This window comes from Podospora bellae-mahoneyi, chromosome 4 (assembly GCF_035222275.1).
Source record: "Podospora bellae-mahoneyi strain CBS 112042 chromosome 4, whole genome shotgun sequence".
Lineage (NCBI taxonomy): Eukaryota > Fungi > Ascomycota > Sordariomycetes > Sordariales > Podosporaceae > Podospora > Podospora bellae-mahoneyi.
The window spans coordinates 132,916-150,710 of NC_085883.1; the positions used below are offsets into that span (position 1 = coordinate 132,916).

Here is a 17,795-nt window from a genome sequence, read left to right on the forward strand (position 1 = left end):
TACTATCCCGATTAAAATCTCCACTGTGTGTTTGGTTGGTCACAGATGGTTCGGGAAAAGGAGGTAATTTGTGTCTGTCTAGCAGCTAGGTACCTATACAACGTGCAGGTAGGTATCCGTTTAGTCGTCTTCCTCAGCGATATCTCCTCCATCCCGCCATCATCGTCCATTACGACATCACCCCTTCCAAGCAGGCCAGCCTCCCCCGCTACCTTTACCACCAAGCCACCTTCAGACCAACCCCAGTTCACAGCGTCAACCTCGCCGGCCAAACTGCCATCGTAACAGGAGCGAACTCGGGCATCGGCTTCGAAGTCAGCCGGCAGTTTCTCGACCTTGGTCTGACCAGGCTGATCCTTGCCGTTCGAGACGAAGCCAAAGGCGCCGCTGCTGTACAAAAGCTTGCTCTCAAGCCTGATGGAATCAAACGTGAATCTGCCGCCACTGTCGAAGTCTGGAAGCTCGACTCTTTCGATTATGGCTCTGTTCTGTCGTTTGCAAAGCGAGCAAAGAGACGCTGGAGAGACTCGACATCATTATGCTGAACGCCGCGATGGGGGTCCCGTCCAAGCGTGCTTTCCACCCAGAAACGAGACACGATGAGACACTTCAGGTGAACTACCTTTCCACTGCGCTGCTGGCTACCTTGTTGCTCCCAGTGGTCAAACAGACAAGAGCGCATCAACCCGCTCCGACCCGCATCAGCTTGGGCAAAGTTCCCACTTGGCAAAAAGATCCCCATTCTTGGGGCGGTTGACAAGTCGGAGGAGAACGTGGACTTGGTAGATGAATGCTTACCTCGAAGCTTCTCGGTCAGTTCTTCTTGCGGGAGCTGGCAAACGAGTGCCCGTCAAGATTGCGGTCATCAATGGGGCGTCGCCTGGCATGGTGAGTGACTCCGAGTTTGACCGCGAGTTTAAGAAGACGACTACGGGGGCAATAATGCAGAGGATCAAGATGTGGGTGGGAAATAGCTCGGCTGTGGCGGTGAGAATGATCACGTATGCGGCAGCGGGGTGTGGGGAGGACACGCATGGGGAGTTTTTGTCCTTTCAGAAGGTGGTACCGCAAGTCTTTTCCAGCGTTTCATAAATATCTTTTCGGAAAACAAAAAGAGGATATGGCTGACTGGTTGGCGATAGCCTGGCTCCCATTACTTACACGGGCGAAGGGGAGGCCATATCTGCTGGGTTGTGGAAGGAGACAATGGGAAGAGTTCAAGTTTGCGAACGTGGACAACATCGTTAACAGTTTGGGCTGAGATATTGCCGTACCAAAGTCATTCTACGTCTCCTTCTTCGTTTCCTATCCTCTGGCGTCCGCATAACACTTCTACCTCGTCATTTATCCAACTTGTAACCCAATTCCACAGAACTTTCGGCCACTCAACAAACACGATGGACAGTCCTACCACGCCCCCTTTGACACTTCCGCCCCAGCCCTGCCCTTGGACTTCCACAAGCCCAGGCAGCCCGTAATATCTCAAGATAACTCGCTTGTAACTTTTCCAGCGCCAGCTGCTGTCTAGCTTGTCTGTCTGGAAAGGGCGAGGTGCCCAGAGACCTCTAACGTGGCTAGTAGAAAGGGCGTGAGCACAGGAAAAGATAACATGAATGTAGCCAGAGTCGAAGGGCGATGGGAGATTAGGCTTGTGCTTGGGTGCTTGTTTCCGAAGACGAGTGCGAGAAGTGATAGTGGTGGTGCGGGTGTAAACAGAACTGTGTGATGTGCTTGAGCCGAAGACTGTTGTGTTTGGTAGATGGCTGCAGTGGTACAAATCGCGGTGTTCTTCTGGATATACCCTCATGCTCCCGTGTGTCTGTAGTATTTCTGTTTCTTGTGAATATAGTACCACTCGACTCAAAGCAGTGTGTGACACGACTTCATTGGTGTACTCAGCGGACCCGTACAGAGGCAGCCTGGGTGTGAATGGAGCAACGTTGATGTAGCTTTGGTCCAAGCTGTGATCCTGCTCGAACTCTCGATGAATGTCGAATCCCGCGCGGTGTTCCTCCTCGGTGGTGAATGAAGACGGGGATTTCGAGACAGAGGTCCAGGAAGTAGCCAAGGCTGCCTCTGACTCAAGACTCCATGATCCAAACCCATGATCCGACAAAACGCTGTTCCTTCGATTCGGTATCTGATACCGGACTTGTTGTGTAGATGAAATGTATGGTCGTGTAGATGGAGACCCCCAGGTTTCAGTTTCGGTTGCCTTAGGCGATGAAACGTTGTTTGTTGTGGTATCTGGTCGAGGACAGCCATAGTTTTCCAGCCAAAACTTGCATTGTTCGCAAACATTGGTTTTGGTTCTGCAATCGCTACAGCGTTTCCAAGATCCTCTGGGCACCCGTCCATTCCATTCGGCGTCTGACCATTCCTCGCGGTCGGACACTATTTCGAATACATGCATATCTTCACAAAGGGCTTCCATGGTGAGGTATAGAAATCAGGTAACTGATGAGAGAAAATCGGTAAATACTGCAGCAGATAAGGTAGTCATGTCGAGGCCTCCTACCTAGCCCCTATTTGGACGATAGCGAGGGTGCACTCTTGGCTCAGACGCGGAATTGTCCGGGATCACCTGACAATGTCGCGTCGCTTCAAGTACTTACCTTGCATACCACATCTAGAATTATGATATCTGGCAGCTGTCAAGATTGTTATGCTGTGCATTACCTCTTGTAATTTCATTTACATACATGCTAGGGACACAATGTTGATATTCAAGCATCCCGAGACGTGACTGATCGGTGCGGGGTTAGCGTCTATTGACGCAATGGAAATACCAAGTGGATATCGAGCCCTCACAAAGTGTTGAAATTCCACAAATTTGCATCACTGTGTCAATGTCCCGAAGACACCTAGGTGCACTCACCATGTCCACCGATCCAGTTCTTTCTGAAGCTGATGCCGCTCGCCTGGCCTCTCGGCGCCAGCTTCCACCTCCTGTGCCAGCCTATCTCCCGACCGGCCCCAACTCGCCTCTGGCTGTCGGCAAAGAGCTGTACTCCAAGATCCAATCTGCTCCTCGGGTCCTGGAACAGAGTTTTACCATCCCCATCCGCTCAGGCAAAGCTTGGACTGCCTCTGCCGGCTCCATCATCCGCATCAGCACTCCCGAAGGACCTCAAGTAGGTGATCTGAACATCTGGTGCGCTTGACCCCTCGAGATATCATCGTCTGCCCATCGACTAACCCCCAGTAGGAATCAACACAACCCCTCCGAACGCTTCTGGGCCTCTCGCACCCGCCAGCTTCACTCCACCCACCTCACCACGCACGACCGTCTCTGGTCCTGCCTCCCATACATGCGCCCCCTCCTCACCATCCTCTCCGACTCTCTATCCTGGTACGGCACCGACTCCAACGGCGGACGCGTCCACGATCTCCTCGGTACAAGGTGCGACCCCTACATCAACCACCTCTTGTCTGGGGGCCAAAGCTATGATCATCACTGCCATAGCAACCTTGTCCGAGCCGTCAGTGAGTTTGGCTTAGAAGAGAGGGACGTGCATGATGTGATCAATTTGTTTCAGGTTACGGGGCTGGATGAGAAGGGAAGGTATTGTATGAGTGCTTGCCCGGCGGAAAAGGGGGACTTCATTGAGTTTCTGGCCGAGGTGGATGTGCTGATGGGGTTGAGTACTTGCCCCGGGGGGGATTTGAGCCTCTGGGGCTTTGGGGCGGATAGCGAGAAGGAGATGGAGAAGTGTTGCCGGCCGTTGAAGGTGGAGGTTTTCCGGTTGGAGGATGGGGGTTTGTTGGAGCGGGAAGGGTGGAGGAAAGCGGAGGAGAGTGGGTACAAGGGGGGTCACGGACTTGGTGCTTGATGTTTACACTTCTAATCCTCCACCAGCAGTGGGGTCTACCTCAACTTTGGACACGACGTCGATGGGTTCACGCTTGGGGCACATGTAAATGGTAACAACTAACTCCTCGATGCTTCCCAGTATCAAAATACAGACTAGTATTTGGTCAGCTCTGGCGTCCCAGCCGCCCGTGGATGCGAGAACTTGGTCTCAACAAACACCTTCTGCATGCCGTCCTCCTTGTTGTCAAACTTGTAGTAGACCTTGTCCAAGTCCTCGAGGCGGACACGATGCGAAATCATCTGCACCGGGTCGAGCTCGCCCGTCTTGATCTTCTCTAGCAACTCCTCCCAGTACTTGTGCACGGGGGCCTGGCCGTTGCCAATCAGGCGGATGCCGCGCTGCATCAAGGATCCAATGTTGAAATGGTTTGTCTGTGGTGAGGGTTAGCATGCTGGCAACAATTATAATCGTAGAGGAGTAAAGCATACGTATCCAACATAGACACCAGTAACACCGGCACGGCCGTAGTTCCTTACACCCTCAATCATCTCATTGATGATTTCACTCGTGTCCGTCTCGGCTCCCAAGCTCATTTCCAGCCAGTGCATCCAGCCCTTGGCGTACTCTCCAGCGGCGCACTCGATAGCAACGTCTGGGCCACGCCCACCTGTCAACTCCTTCAACTTGCTCACCACGGTGTCCTTGCTGGTCACCCCAAAGCTGAGCTGCTTGAAATCCAGCACCTCAATCTTGTCCTGGTGCTGCTTGGGCCATTTCGACTTGATGATCGAGAGCCTGGGCTCGGTATCGACAAAGATAACCTTGCTGGCACCCTCGCCGACCGCAAAAACACCCGCCATCTGCCCAACAGGCCCGGCACCGAAGATAGCCACCACATCACCGGGGTACACGGCAGTATCCTTGACAGCATTGTAGGCCGTCGGCAAAACATCAGACAGCCACAACGCCTTCTCATCTGGAACATCATCCGGAATCTCCAGCAAGTTTACGTCGCCCAGCGGGACCCTCACATACTCGGCTTGACCACCAGCAAAACCACCCGTCAGATGCGAATACCCAAAGATGCCGGCTGTCCTCCCTCCGTACATGGCCTTGGTGGTGGTGTTCGAGTTGGTCGTTTCGCACTGCGACGAAAGCTTCTGCTTGCAGAAGAAGCAGTCACCGCAGGCAATCTGGAAGGAGACAACGTATCGCTTGCCAACCTGAACCTTGTCACGGACGGCGGAGCCGACCTGGTCGACGACACCGCAGAATTCGTGGCCGAGGATATCGCCCTTGTGCATTTGGAGGACGGCGCCGTGGAGCAGATGAAGATCGGAACCGCAAACGGTAGTGCCGGTCACCTTGAGGATGACGTCGCGGGGCTCGATGATTTTCGGTTTGGGAACGTCAACTGTTGTTGATGTGGTCGTTAGCGACTATTCTTGGGGAGAATTGGCGGACACAATCATACCAATCTCGACCTTTTGCTTGGTCTGCCATACTAGAGCCTTCATCGTCTCGTTAGGGTCGCCGGTGCCCTTCTGGTTGAAGTTGGAGACATCCTGCTGGATGATGTTGTTGTCATCGTGGCCGATGGCCTTCTCGACGGCATAGGCTGCTTCTGCTGTTGCCATTTTGTCCGAGTATTGTGGCTGTCGTGTTCGATTCGCGTGTCTTGTGGTGGAACGGAGGTCAAGAGCCCCAAGTGCTGAAGGCCACTGGTACCTTTAACCACCGGTGTTGCTAGATCCATGGCGTCAGACGGTTGCAAGATAGGACTCTGATTGGGCTACTGCCGTAGAGGGTATGACGATGTTTTCCCGTCATTGTCGATGGTGGTTGAAAGAAGCAGGCTAAAAGGAATGGCCGACGACGTCATTGATCGAGATCCAAATCCTACTTTGGCCTCAATTGTGGGCCAGCCTTGGCACGAATACAAGCCTTATCTTATCGCCCGTGTTGCAGGAAGGCAGGTTCTCCTCGCTGACTCTCCCGACACAATGCGACATTCCACCGTCACCAAGCGACAGATAGACCTCTCGCAGCAGTTGATGAACATCATGATACAGATGAATTCCACCGTAAGCCCCTTATCAGAACAACGCCACTCATAACACCTAGGTACCATTCAGTCAATTTATCCTCACCTAGCCCCATTGCTCGGTTATGAGTTGCTGCCTGAAATTTATGGGCGTTTTCTTGTTGTTCCAGGTCCCTATCAGATGATTGGTCTGACTAATACAGATGCATGTCAGCACCCAGGAATTCCTCAAATTCCTTGGCAATGAGCTCAGCAGCAATGGGTTCTCCAAATCCCGAGTCACCGGCAGTCTCATGGCCTTCATCAGATAACACGGGGTGGACAGCAAGCAGTTCGGGTTCCAGCCACAACGGCAACAATTCTCATGGTAACATGAGTTCTCGACAAGAAGTGTTCATCAGTTATCGTGGTGTGCCAGAACACCGTCATCCACTGTTCACCCAACAGGACGCAACCGATAACCTGAACGGGACTCACTGGTCCAAAGGTCGTGAATCATGGTCGCCCTCTCTTGGCGGCCTTGTCGGGGGTTGAATACAAGCCCCTTGAGGCCATATCCCAACTGGGACTTACTTGCCGAGGCTGGGTGGTATGACACCACAGGAAAGAAAGGTCATCTCAAGGAATATGCCCCATCACCTCAGGAGGAAGTCTCAAGCTGCCTTCAGCGAAGTCTAGAATCAGAGCCTTTGGTGTCACGGTTTACTGAGGATGATACCTTGCCATCGGATTGTGGGAAGGTAGAGGGCACACCTATAGCCACCTCTCCTTGGACAGTCACTCCCCCTGAACATTCCGAAGAGAAGGCCAAGGAGCTGGAGCATGCCCAATCTTTTGACTTGAAAGACTTTGCATATTTCTACGACCATGACGGACGCGATCACGCAAGCACACACCTTGAAGGCCATGCGTTGCCCAAAACACCTATTTCGCAACCAGCAGTTACCAAGACTGCCCCCGTACTTGGACCAAGCAAAGTGTGGGCTCTTCCGCCAGTGAGTACAACGATAACGACCAGCCTTTTGAAAGATACACTAACCTGTTCCAGCGAATCCGTCGCAGAAAGAAAACAAAGCCGGTTGGCGAGAGACCGCCGAGCAGCAAGGTCAACCCCATCGATAAACCCAAACCGAAGAAACGGGGTGCTTTTACCGACAAAGCCAAGAAACGCAGCACGGCCCTGACTCGCCAACTAAAGTCATGTATCAGGTGTCGTATGAACAGAGGGCGTGTATGTCTTCTTATCTAGGTACCACGGACTAGAACGAATTCTGACCGCCTCTTCCCCATCAGTGCCTTCCAAACCCCTCCTTCCCTTCCGGACCCTGCCTCACGTGTCAACTCATGACTGGCCCAACACTGAGCAAGATGCCATGTTACCGCTATATTATTACGGAAGCTTCCCTCTATCGCGAACAAAAGGCCCCCTGGCAGATCTTCAGCCGTCGCTGGCAAAGCATGGACATTGTCGACATTTCGTCGTCCGACTGGGCTCCCTCTTCTCGTATCAGAACCATCATGGTCAGCCACCTCAACGTTCCAACACAATTTGCATTTCAGGTCAGGGAGTTTATTCCCACCGCTGGCGACATCTTGGAAGACGAGGTTGCCGACCCTGTGGAAGGGACAGTGACAAAAGTCCCGTTGCCGAGGTTTGCAGTAGCGGATATGAAGGCCACAGCGGAGAACATGAGGGGCTTTGTAGATGGAAATGTCCACAACTTCATCACAGCCATGGTGGGGCGAGATGAGCTGTTGTGGGAGACGTATTTGATGGCTTTCAGGCAAATCGGGTTGGCGAGGGTGAGTTTGATATTGAAACAACGTACCAGTTCATCTTGACATGCTGATGGATCACAGACAAAACAAGAACAAACCCTCCTGTCAAACACATTCCGTCTCTGGGTTGTGTGCCGCATGACAAGCTCACCAGTGTACATCTGCGGAGACGACAAGCTTGGAGGCACTCCGCACCCGCTTTACGACAACCGCGTCATGATGCCCTTGCTGATGACGGCACAGTTTGAGTGCATCAACTACACTACCTTTCTAAGACCATGGAGCAGGGCGGTGTTGAAACAGCTGAACGACTTGGTGTTGGCGAAAAAGAGAGAATACTGGTTAACCATTTATTTGACAATGTTTGTGTTACTGCACAGCTGCGCCATGATCACCAAGCGGGACGAGGAAACCGCGAGGCAGTTTAGGATACCTGTCAGTGCCAACTACCCTGTACATATCCCGAATAGGGCTGACTGAACAAATAGGGTAAATACGCCAACCCAGCCAGTATCAGAGAACATCACTGTGGTGCCCAGACGATGCTTGCCCACTTTCACTACATCAATCGAGGGGTCGTTCCCTTTTCGCTGCCACTACATACAAAAGATGGAAGAAGTGATCTGGCCAAGGCAGCAAATTTGACCGAGGAGCAGATCAGCTTTGTGAGAATGACAGCCGAGATGGTCAAAGACAACGCAAGACGTATTGGGTCTCTTCATTTTCCCACCGTTGATGTCACAACACTGACAGACAAGCACAGAAAGCACCATGAGAACTGTCCGAGAACAGGAAGACGTCGGTCATGATTTGTACTGGGTTTCTATGCTCTATGACCAGGAGTGGAGGCCAAAAAAAAACGAGTGAGGAGAAGAAAAAAGACCTAGATGTACGACAAAGCCCCTTCCAAATACACGAAAGCAAAAACTAAACCACAACCCAAAGGACCAAGAAGAACAGACCTGCTGAAGAAGCACTATCGAAGAAGATTCCTCAGTCACAGGAACCACCCGTATTCAACACCCTCCCAGTCACGGGGTGCCTCAACGGGGCATAGTCCCAATACCTCGCCCTCTTATCACTCCCCTCATCCTCAAAATCATCATCAAACACCCTCGCCCAAGCCAGCCTCAACGGCCGAGGCAGGTTCCAGCACATTCCCTCATCATTATTCAGCCAGATCCTCACCAGATGCCTCGGTTTACTCCCCTGTACATTCTCAAACGCCTCTCTTCTGTGAAGCAAACCGAGGTTGTTCACAAACCTGATGTCACCCCTCTCCATCCGGGGTTTGATCTCATGTTTCTTGGCGATAAAATGAACCGCGTCGAGGGCCTCGGCTTGCGCCTCTGTCAACCCTGGAATAGCATTGCTCCGCGGGGTGAAGGGTGCATGGCCGACGAGAAGACGGCGGGAAAAGGAGGTGATGAGGCGGTGGTCGTGAAAATACATCAGTGCCCGGCGGTAAAAGGGGGGGTCGCGGCCGTAGGTGTCGAACGGCCAGTCGGGGGAGGCGAGGGTGTGGATGAGGTCCGGGCGGGTGGCCGCGAGCTCGTTGTAGACTGTCCAGGCTGAGGCAAAGGTGGATCTGCCGCCTGAAGAGGCGAGCTCTTGGGTGAAGAGACAGAGTGTGTCGGTTACGGTGTCGGTATGGAAGGGTTTGTCGGAGGAGTAGATGCTGTCGTGGAGAATGGACTCAGCGGACTGATCCCCGCGCTGCATGACGTGAATGAGCATCGAGCCGCGCTGGTCCTGACGGCCGCGCCGGGAGGCGACGTAAGACGAGAGGCCGAGGTAGATGGTGGTCAGGTCGGCGAGGGGGTAGTCGTCGGGGTCAAGACCGCGGACGATGTGAAAGCCTTTGCCGAGATAGATGTCGTTGCAGATGCCGGACAAGATCGGGCCAAGGTCGGGAAGGGGGAAGAGGTACTTGGTCACTTTCTGAGAGTCGAGGTTGTGGGATTTGAAGAAGGCGAGGGCGGCCAGAATCTCGGTCTTGTCAGACGGGGTGAGGTGGTAGACGTATTCGTCTTCAGAAGGGAATGAGTTTGAGGTCCAGACCAGGGGTCCTGAGAGCTTTGTCGGCCAGCCGTCAGGCACCGAGGTCGGAAGACCGCCTGCTTTGAAACGAGCTGTCGACCGAGCACGGTATTTGGCTTCGTCGACTTCATACTCAATGTCCGCGCATTTGCCTCCGTTCAGGCGAGCATCTACATCGGCTTGTTCGAGCCGGACATGATCGATGTTGAAGCGGGCACGCAGACCCTGAGAGTAATAGGGTGCCGGAGTAGTAGCGGCATCACTGAGCATGGTCATGTTGCGTACCTTATCCGACTAAAGAGTTGACATGGAAAATGGAAGCTGGGCGTGTTGGTGTATTGGTTTCGTGACAAGATGGCTGGCATGGAGAAAGAGACAGAACTTCGGTCGAGCATTTCTTCAGCTCTTATAGACTATTTCAGGATGACCGAAATCTCAACAGCCTCACATAGGCCTCAGACACCTGCTCCATCAGTGACGCAAGCCACTCGGAGGTAATCATCATCACCAGTGAGCTATTGTGGATACAAGCCAAGGCCTAAGGTGTGCTTTCAGTCGGCGATTGGGCTGACCTTCAAAGTGTCGGCCGCCTGCCTGTCGAGTGAGGTGCCGTGGGCCGATGGTCTGGACGAGTCCACTGGATGACCTGGGGGCCATGAGGAGTTAGATCATCATATTGGCCTTTCAGTGCGTTGAGTATCGCATTATTATTACAGAACAACAAGACCGTATATTACCCCATCGTGTGCTGGATTAGCCAGACCTGGAGAACTTGAAGGGTTTTGACTAAAACTCGTGACGAAATTTGCCTGCCAAGAACTATTGCTCAAGCATCAACCACCTCGTCTTTGGGATGAGAACTGTCAGCCCACTTGAATAATCAAGAACTGAAGAAGTGAGAGGTGGGAGTAACATCTCACACCAAGCCAGGCTTCCGACAACGCGCAGGTGCGTACATTCTCACGTGTACACATTTGATATAAGTCCTGTGACACAATACTTGTTTTATTTCAGTCTCCCACTGTCTAGTACTCCTGTTTTATGTAATTGGCATGACCGAGACGACAGCACATTAGGTAAGTGAGTAAGCAGCCTTTACGAGGAACTCAGGCTGTACAAGCACCTACAAGAGCTGACAACACATTATCTGCATGACCAAGAAAGTCTGACTTGGAATCACGGTAACATCCCGTCCACGGACTAGGCCACTTTCTACACCGACTGACTTTAAATCAATCTGTACCTTAGCTATCTGAGCCATAAACATCGATGTATTCTTCATTGAGACCATGACTCAATTAAGTGTTAGAAACAATCAGAACAATACTCGGAAATAAAAGCCAATGCAAGTATGACCTAAGTTGAAGGATCAAGCCTACAGCCTTACGTGTGTAACTGAAAACTAAAGCATGCTTAAAGTTCCTATCTAGGTAGGCAGCCATATTATGCTTGCACCGGGAAACTCCGATGTCAGCCAACGCCGCCGAACGGCAGTTGAGGGCCATTTCACAAGGACCAAGGAATGGTCGAAAATGGTTGGTGATTTTCAAGGGGAAGCCAGGCTTGCAATCCCCGAAGAAGTGCCAAAATGAATATTAGCTCAGCAGCACACATTTCCCACTTGGCCATGCTCCGAGCTGCCAGAGCTACCTTGGAACAGGGTGCGCCACAATCACAACAATATGAATGGGAGTTACCCGACAGTCAGCACTTTCATCATAGAGAACCTTGTGTCCCAGCTTTGTCGTCCGTAGACCCTAACCCTGATAAACATTCCCCTGAACCCCTGACCCCCTGAATCATTGAAGCCTCTCATGATCAGACATGAGCACTAGGTCATATGTTGACTAGTGAAACGACGTCCTATGCGAGGCGACCAATGACCATGCATGTGGATTTATTGGTGGCTGAGAACTCGCGACGGCGCCAAGGCCATAGATGCAAAGCCCCAAACTCAACCAGGCAATTGGAAATGCGGGCAGCTCCAAAGAGGACCCCGGCTCTCCCCGCTCGCACCCCCAGGTTTTCGTCTTTCCAATCTTCCAGGGACGCCACAAGCGCGTAGATAAGACCGGCGCAATGTTTTGCCGACCGCCATCAGGCGCGTTCCATCTCAAACATGACATGCTGGCAATGAGCTGAGCTGAATATCCCCTAAAATCTTGTGGCTACGTCTGAATGTCTCACACTTTATTCAACAGCAAACAACTTGGCTCAGGGTACTTCTTCAACACTCCCGTCCACAACCTCACCGGGACTTTTCAGGTGTAATTTTGGAGAATGACATAACACAGCACACCTGGATCCAGTCAGCAAGCCGCCCGTGCCTCCACCATGACTACAATCACCCTGGCCGCAACAGGCCAAACTGGTGCTCATGGGACTCAACAATGGGATAACTCAACAGCCATCAAAGCGCCGCGGGGATCCTTCGGTCGCCAGGGACGAGATGCCAGTTTTCCATCTTCCGGCACCAGCGGAGGAGAGATACATGTCGGGCTGAGCTTTGACCCGGCCAGGCCGGGTATAATTCAGGTCACTGGACAGGCGCATCGCATGGGGGAGCGGTATCAGGTTGGGGGCAAACAGTCTTTGCTGCTGGACTGTCGAGGTGGAGATGGAGGGCACGGGGGAATCGGTGAAAATGGCCAGTCTGGGGGTGATGGGTTTGACGGACGGGATGCGACACAGACGAGCGAGGCTACTGATGGATCGCCGGGAATGAACGGAGGAGAGTGAGTCCCTCTTCTGCTTTTGCAGAACGAAAAAAGAAACGCGTATCTGACATGGATGCAGTGGCGGCCGTGGAACGAGTGGGGCAAATGGCGGCGCAGGAGGCCATGCTCATGTCACGGTAAATGAGGAAGATCTTGACACCCTCATCGGTGTTGAGTGGGACGTCAGAGGCGGCTATGGTGGTTGCGTCGGTGAACATGGCGCCGGGGGAGCCGGTGGCCATGGCGGTGACGGCGGTGCCGGTTGTACATGGTTTGACTCCCAAAAATGCATTCTCTATGAGCCCTGATCAAGACTGTCTGACTCAAGATATACAGGTCAGAGAGATATGTTGCAGCCGTACACACCAATGCAAACGGTCAACACTACACAGAGTATGCCACCAGGTATCATTCGAGACCTGCGGGGAGAGGAGGACCAGGAGGCATGGCCGGAAGAACTCCAAATGACTTGTTGTATCCTGGTCAAGACGGTCCGATGGGCTACTCTGAGGTCATTGTCAACTACAAAGATGGCAGGAGGGGAGTGTTCCAATCACGCTACATGCTCGAGGTTGTCGACTTCAAAGTGCATGACGAGAACGGGGATGGCATCAACGAGCCCGGAGAACGGCTAATCATCAGCGACATCGTCATCAAGAACACAGGCCAAATGCCGTCACCAAAGATATCTCGCCTGCAAATCTTGGTCAGGGGCACAAAATGGCTGGAGCCCATCCTTGAGCCCTTGGAGATTCCAGCCGAGATTCCACCAGGACACAGTGTCAAGGTTCCGGGTGTGCTGAAGGCCTGGATCAAGAACGAAACCGTCGACCGCAGCTCGGGCACACTTCTCCGCGCACAAGATACCGTCTCACTCAGAGCCTACTCCCAGCGGTTGCAGAGAGATGTTCCCGAGTTTAGCGGCGGTGTGGGCATCGTCTGCCAATACCCGCTGCTCATGACCACGCCAAAGTATCTGGACAGCGTAGCAAAGGGTGATATTGTCACCTTTTCCTGGACGATACAAAACATCTCCACCAAGTCACAGGGTCGTATTGGCACTCTACAGCGCGAGGCTGGGACACATCTTTCCGATCCCAACGGCATGTTCGATTTGAAGCGAGCTCCAAAGGACACGCCGCACGACATTATGGATATGATCGAAGTAATCGAGCCTGGCGAGGTTATTCCAATCACTGTTGACTTTCAAGTATCGGAGCTGGTCAACGAATTCACCACAGGCAACATGTTTGTCACTCTGATTCTCTCAGATCCCCACGGAAAACAGATGCGGAACGTGGTGGCATTTGACTTGCGCATTCAGATCTCGCCTTCATACCGCTACAACCCAGCAGCACGATTCCTGCTTGTCATCAACGGGTCTTCGCCCAATGCCTGTGTGCTGCACTTACTCCACTTCCTTCAACTCGGGCTTCACCTTCCTGTGGACATCTTCAATCTCAGTCTCAGCGGCGCATACACGACAGCCGATACTCGTGACGACATCTTGGCCAACTACAGCGGCAAGACCATCATCTTTCTGGGGAATCCCATGAATTATTTCCAAGACGGACAACGACACCCCTGGGAACTGCTGGACATTGATCAAGCCTCTGAGCTCGCAAGAGCAGGAACCAGCTTTCTCATCATCTCGCCTGAGAACATGCAGAGTCTAAAGGGGTTCGGTCATCTGGTCTCCAGCGGCGTCTCGCCCTTTCAGCCAGCTGATGCTTTCACCCAAACCAGCAACATCAAGGACTTGCTGACCAAGCTGACCCCCAAGACAGCCCCGACTCCTGCACGTGTTGTCTTGCCGGTCAAGAAGAAGTTCATGAAGAAGCTCGACAAGACCCTCGCCGCAACTGCCAAAACAGCCCAGCAGAAGCTCTCCGATACCTTTCCCCTTCGCCGCTTTCTAATTGCGCCCTCCAGCCCAATCAGCGACCCCAAAGCCAAGGAAACCGGCCTCGACATCATCGAAGGTCTTCCGCACTCCACCAAACTAGTCGCCACTCTCCAACCATTCCGCCCCGACTCCCCTGTGATTTCAGAGTACAACATGGTCATGCTCGCCCACTCCCTCCCCTTCTCTGACCAATGCGCCATCTTCTGGAACCTCGCAGGAGTAGACACCACCTACGGAGTTCCCACATCGACAATCTACAAGGGCTCCTCCCTCTCCCATCTCCGCGTCTACGGCGACGGCAGCACCGCCCAAAAGGTCAGCGGCAAAGCCCTCGAGTCCCTCACCTGGTCTCTCTCTACCCTCCTCGCCTCCGAAATAACCCACTTCCGCTCCGGCTCCGGCACCTCCTCCCTCCCCCTTTTGTCCCAACTCCCTCTCCTCTCCACCTTCATCACCTCCTTCCCCGGCAAGGGGTTCACACCCGCCGAAATAACAGCCACCTTCACCCCGCTGACCCAACTCCTCGGCTTCCTCCGGGGCGTCACCTCCCCCCTGACCCTCGGCCAAAAGTTGGGCGCCAACCTCACCAGAGCCGGCAAGCGCCGCACCAAACTCCGCAGCATCGTTCTCAATCAACTCTGCAGCCCCGTCGTCAAAGCCATGCCCCCCTTGCCAAAAAAGACGACCGATCCCGAGGGCGTCGTGACCAAGAACAAACCCCCCGGCGAGGAAGTCGCCGACGTGGAGAAAGAGACCAAGAAGCAGATTCTGGAGGTGAAAAGGTCGGGCGCGAGGGGAGGGAGGGGGATGAACAGGATCCAGAGGGTGAATATGGTTTGCTCGCTTCTGCTCGAGGCCCTGACCGGGACGGAAGGGGTGGGGTTTGTGGATGTGATTAACGATCCGGAGGCGGGGGGGGAGAGCGTGAGGGTGTTGGGTAGTTTTGCAGAGTATGACCAGTTGCTTGCCAAGTTGGAGGAGAGGAGGGGGAGGTTGGAACGGGATGTCGAGTATAGCTTTGGGAGGTTGAGCGGGATGGTTCAGAGGGGGGGGACGGTCAGGGCGGAACAGCAGCAGCAGCAACAGCCGCAGATACAGAGGCGGGCGACGGAGCCGGGTGGAGGAGGTGGTGGTGAGGGGGATGGGATTAGCTTCGTGAGTAGGTCCATGACTGTCAGTCCTGCCACGACGGTGGCGTCGCCAATTGTGTTTGGAAGGGGGCCGGTCGAGGTGTTGCGTGGGGGTATTGGGAAAGAGGCGAGTGTGGCGGAGAAGGTGGAGGAGGTTGTATATGCACATGAGTTACCTCTTACGGTTCCTATTCGTGGTGCTGAGTTGGCAGCGTGAAGGGGGATTTGATATACATCGGTCTCTGGTTTAGGTACCGAGGTAGGTAGGTAAGGGGTGGTACAATATATCCTTCGTTTTATTTGATCACAGCGCTTTCGCTATCTAATGACAACGCACACAGAAAGGTATATCGAGTAGAGGTGAAGGGGGCGTGCGATGGGGAAACAATATACAATTGGTGTTGCCAAACATAAGGTGTAAGCAGTAACAAACCTGGATAGTTCGGCCTCATTCTTCATACATCTTCACCAACCTCCTTTTCTCAGTCTCCCATTCCGCGGGGCCATATAACTTCCAGATGCGCTCCCAATCATACTTGTTCACTCCGGTGGGCGTGTGATCAACCTTGACTTCTAAATCAGGCGGAGAATCGAACAATCCGGCTGTCACAGATGCATTATTAGCATTGATAAAGGGGAAAAGCAAACAAGGCAAGCGAGTATATGCTTACGTGCTCCTGCAGGTGGATCGAGATCATACCTCGGAGCATACTTCCACTGGTCGTACTCGTAGATGGCATTGAAGTCTGTCCACATATTTCCCTTGACTTTGGGCCCGGGATGCCTTGTAGCGCTACGGCCGCCCTCTATATCCCCGTGGCTTCATGTCTGGATGGCGAACCTATAAACGTCCCAACGCTTAAAGTCCAGACGTTGCAGCTTCTTTTTGAAGTTCTCTTTCGATTACACTTCGACATAATTGTGCAGGTGACATGCCTGTGCGAATAGACGGACGTAGTCAGTGAATATGGGACGGACGATCTGGGTCTTCTTGTCTTCTTTGGAGCCTTGTTTCCTTTCGTGGATCCCAAAACATCGCTCCGTCATCACCTTTCTGAGTGCCTTCCATTCCTGTTCTCAAGCTGCATGCAGCTCTGTTCTGAGCTCTGAGTGCGTAGTGCTGGACCGTATAGTGTATTGTGATCCATTTGTCTATGAAGTCGAGGTGTCTCTGAAGTCTCTCCCGTGCCCATTCACGCCTCTTGTCTTTTGGTAGGGTCTCGGCCATGGCTACGACTGGAGGCGACGCGCATGATATGTTGGAGATTGATGGGAGGGTGGACCTCGGCCAGCATGTTGCCGTCGCCCGTCGAAACGCCGACCATTATGCGATCGACTTCGTCATCCACTCTCGTGGCTTCGCTGTTGTCGGGGTCGTATTTTAGCCAGCGTGACTTTCTCCCTGGTCCATTGGCCAACCCCCAATGCTGCAGAAGCGTGCGCAGTCGTATATCGGCCAGGTACTTGAAGCTCTCCTGTTGTGTCTTGACAATTGCTCTGTCTGCAACTCATATTCCTGCTTCAGTGTCACCAGCCTCGTCCATTTCCTCAGCTATGACCAGTCTAGCTTGGTGGATTTGTTGCAGTTGTTCGTCGAATCGTTGTGTCCATCCCTTATAGATTTGTCCAATCGCTCGGCCCCCTTCCTCGCTCGCCCACCAGACCCTCTTGCCGGCTGGATCTCCAAGATATTTGAACCGGAAGCTTCCCATGTCGTTGTAGGCCTTACGTGCTTACCGGAGGGCACATAGATCAACATCTACCTTCACTGTCTCGCCCAGATCGTTGTAGTGCACCATATTGACCCACTGTTCTGGGGTAACAAAAACGGCGACAGACCTGTTATAGTCTCCATCTACAGGGCCGTATTCAGGGCGAAGATATGGCTCGTTGAGAGGCTTGTGTTCTACGGCCAAGGTTACTTCCAGCGTTTCGACTAGCAACTTTTTCCAGCAAGTGATAGGCGTTTTATGTCTGGAAGAACAGCGTCACTTCCAGAAGCCACAGTTGCAGCCACGGTCGGGGCCACCGGTTGGGCTTATTGGCAGGCCTTTTTCTGTTATTCTTTCTGCCTGGCATTTTTGCGACTATCGTAGCAGTGTTTGATTCGAAGAGTTTTGTGTTTTTGTGTGTCACAGAGATTCTTGTTCCAGTTACCTAGCTGCCAGGGTGAGGAGTGCTCTTGATTTTGCTTTATCAACAAGGTCGGGACAAAACCGCAGGCTATACGGATAAAGGTGCCGTTAGTTACCTGTATGGTTTGTGACAAAGTAGCTTCGACGTCGCACATTAGTACCCTTAGAGGATTAAAAGGCAATAAAGATACAGTGCAATCTGTATCTGATGAAAACCCCGGCCATTTTG

General features: G+C 52.9%; 9 protein-coding genes across 9 annotated transcripts; 6 read left to right on the forward strand and 3 right to left on the reverse strand.

The window, feature by feature from the left end:
- Positions 1–45: 45 nt before the first annotated feature.
- On the forward strand, positions 46–545 carry QC761_0060630 (uncharacterized protein; the record flags this gene model as incomplete). Its single annotated transcript, XM_062872567.1, has 2 exons — positions 46–63; positions 138–545. 2 exons carry the CDS (start codon positions 46–48, stop codon positions 543–545), a joined length of 426 nt encoding a protein of 141 aa, XP_062731724.1.
- Positions 546–553: 8 nt separating this feature from the next.
- QC761_0060640 (uncharacterized protein) lies at positions 554–1,092 on the forward strand (the record flags this gene model as incomplete). Its single annotated transcript, XM_062872568.1, is given in 3 exon segments — positions 554–648; positions 671–782; positions 787–1,092. Coding segments are annotated over 3 exon segments (513 nt in total).
- Positions 1,093–1,279: 187 nt separating this feature from the next.
- QC761_400360 (uncharacterized protein) lies at positions 1,280–2,434 on the reverse strand (the record flags this gene model as incomplete). Its single annotated transcript, XM_062878320.1, has 1 exon — positions 1,280–2,434. One exon carries the CDS (start codon positions 2,432–2,434, stop codon positions 1,280–1,282), a length of 1,155 nt encoding a protein of 384 aa, XP_062731726.1.
- A 235-nt stretch (positions 2,435–2,669) lies between these two features.
- Positions 2,670–3,965, forward strand: QC761_400370 (uncharacterized protein). Its single transcript, XM_062878321.1, has 2 exons — positions 2,670–3,154; positions 3,209–3,965. The coding sequence occupies exons 1-2, from the start codon at positions 2,850–2,852 to the stop codon at positions 3,831–3,833; spliced, it is 930 nt and encodes a 309-aa protein (XP_062731727.1). The 5' UTR covers positions 2,670–2,849; the 3' UTR covers positions 3,834–3,965.
- Positions 3,924–5,891, reverse strand: QC761_400380 (uncharacterized protein). Its single transcript, XM_062878322.1, has 3 exons — positions 5,290–5,891; positions 4,304–5,229; positions 3,924–4,246 (listed from the first exon to the last, which is right to left on the reverse strand). The coding sequence occupies exons 1-3, from the start codon at positions 5,450–5,452 to the stop codon at positions 3,968–3,970; spliced, it is 1,368 nt and encodes a 455-aa protein (XP_062731728.1). The 5' UTR covers positions 5,453–5,891; the 3' UTR covers positions 3,924–3,967.
- Positions 5,353–6,170, forward strand: QC761_0060680 (uncharacterized protein; the record flags this gene model as incomplete). The annotated part of the gene is made up of 2 exons (XM_062872569.1): positions 5,353–5,899; positions 6,063–6,170. Exons 1-2 carry the CDS (start codon positions 5,651–5,653, stop codon positions 6,168–6,170), a joined length of 357 nt encoding a protein of 118 aa, XP_062731729.1. The 5' UTR covers positions 5,353–5,650.
- A 186-nt stretch (positions 6,171–6,356) lies between these two features.
- On the forward strand, positions 6,357–10,418 carry QC761_0060690 (uncharacterized protein; the record flags this gene model as incomplete). The annotated part of the gene is made up of 7 exons (XM_062872570.1): positions 6,357–6,854; positions 6,908–7,090; positions 7,153–7,662; positions 7,720–8,073; positions 8,127–8,343; positions 8,402–8,501; positions 8,584–10,418. The coding sequence occupies 7 exons, from the start codon at positions 6,357–6,359 to the stop codon at positions 8,693–8,695; spliced, it is 1,974 nt and encodes a 657-aa protein (XP_062731730.1). The 3' UTR covers positions 8,696–10,418.
- QC761_0060700 (uncharacterized protein) lies at positions 8,632–9,954 on the reverse strand (the record flags this gene model as incomplete). The annotated part of the gene is made up of 1 exon (XM_062872571.1): positions 8,632–9,954. One exon carries the CDS (start codon positions 9,952–9,954, stop codon positions 8,632–8,634), a length of 1,323 nt encoding a protein of 440 aa, XP_062731731.1.
- A 1,245-nt stretch (positions 10,419–11,663) lies between the features above and the next one.
- On the forward strand, positions 11,664–15,981 carry QC761_400410 (uncharacterized protein). The gene is made up of 3 exons (XM_062878323.1): positions 11,664–12,413; positions 12,475–12,666; positions 12,732–15,981. Exons 1-3 carry the CDS (start codon positions 12,013–12,015, stop codon positions 15,646–15,648), a joined length of 3,510 nt encoding a protein of 1,169 aa, XP_062731732.1. The 5' UTR covers positions 11,664–12,012; the 3' UTR covers positions 15,649–15,981.
- The last annotated feature ends 1,814 nt before the right edge of the window (positions 15,982–17,795 follow it).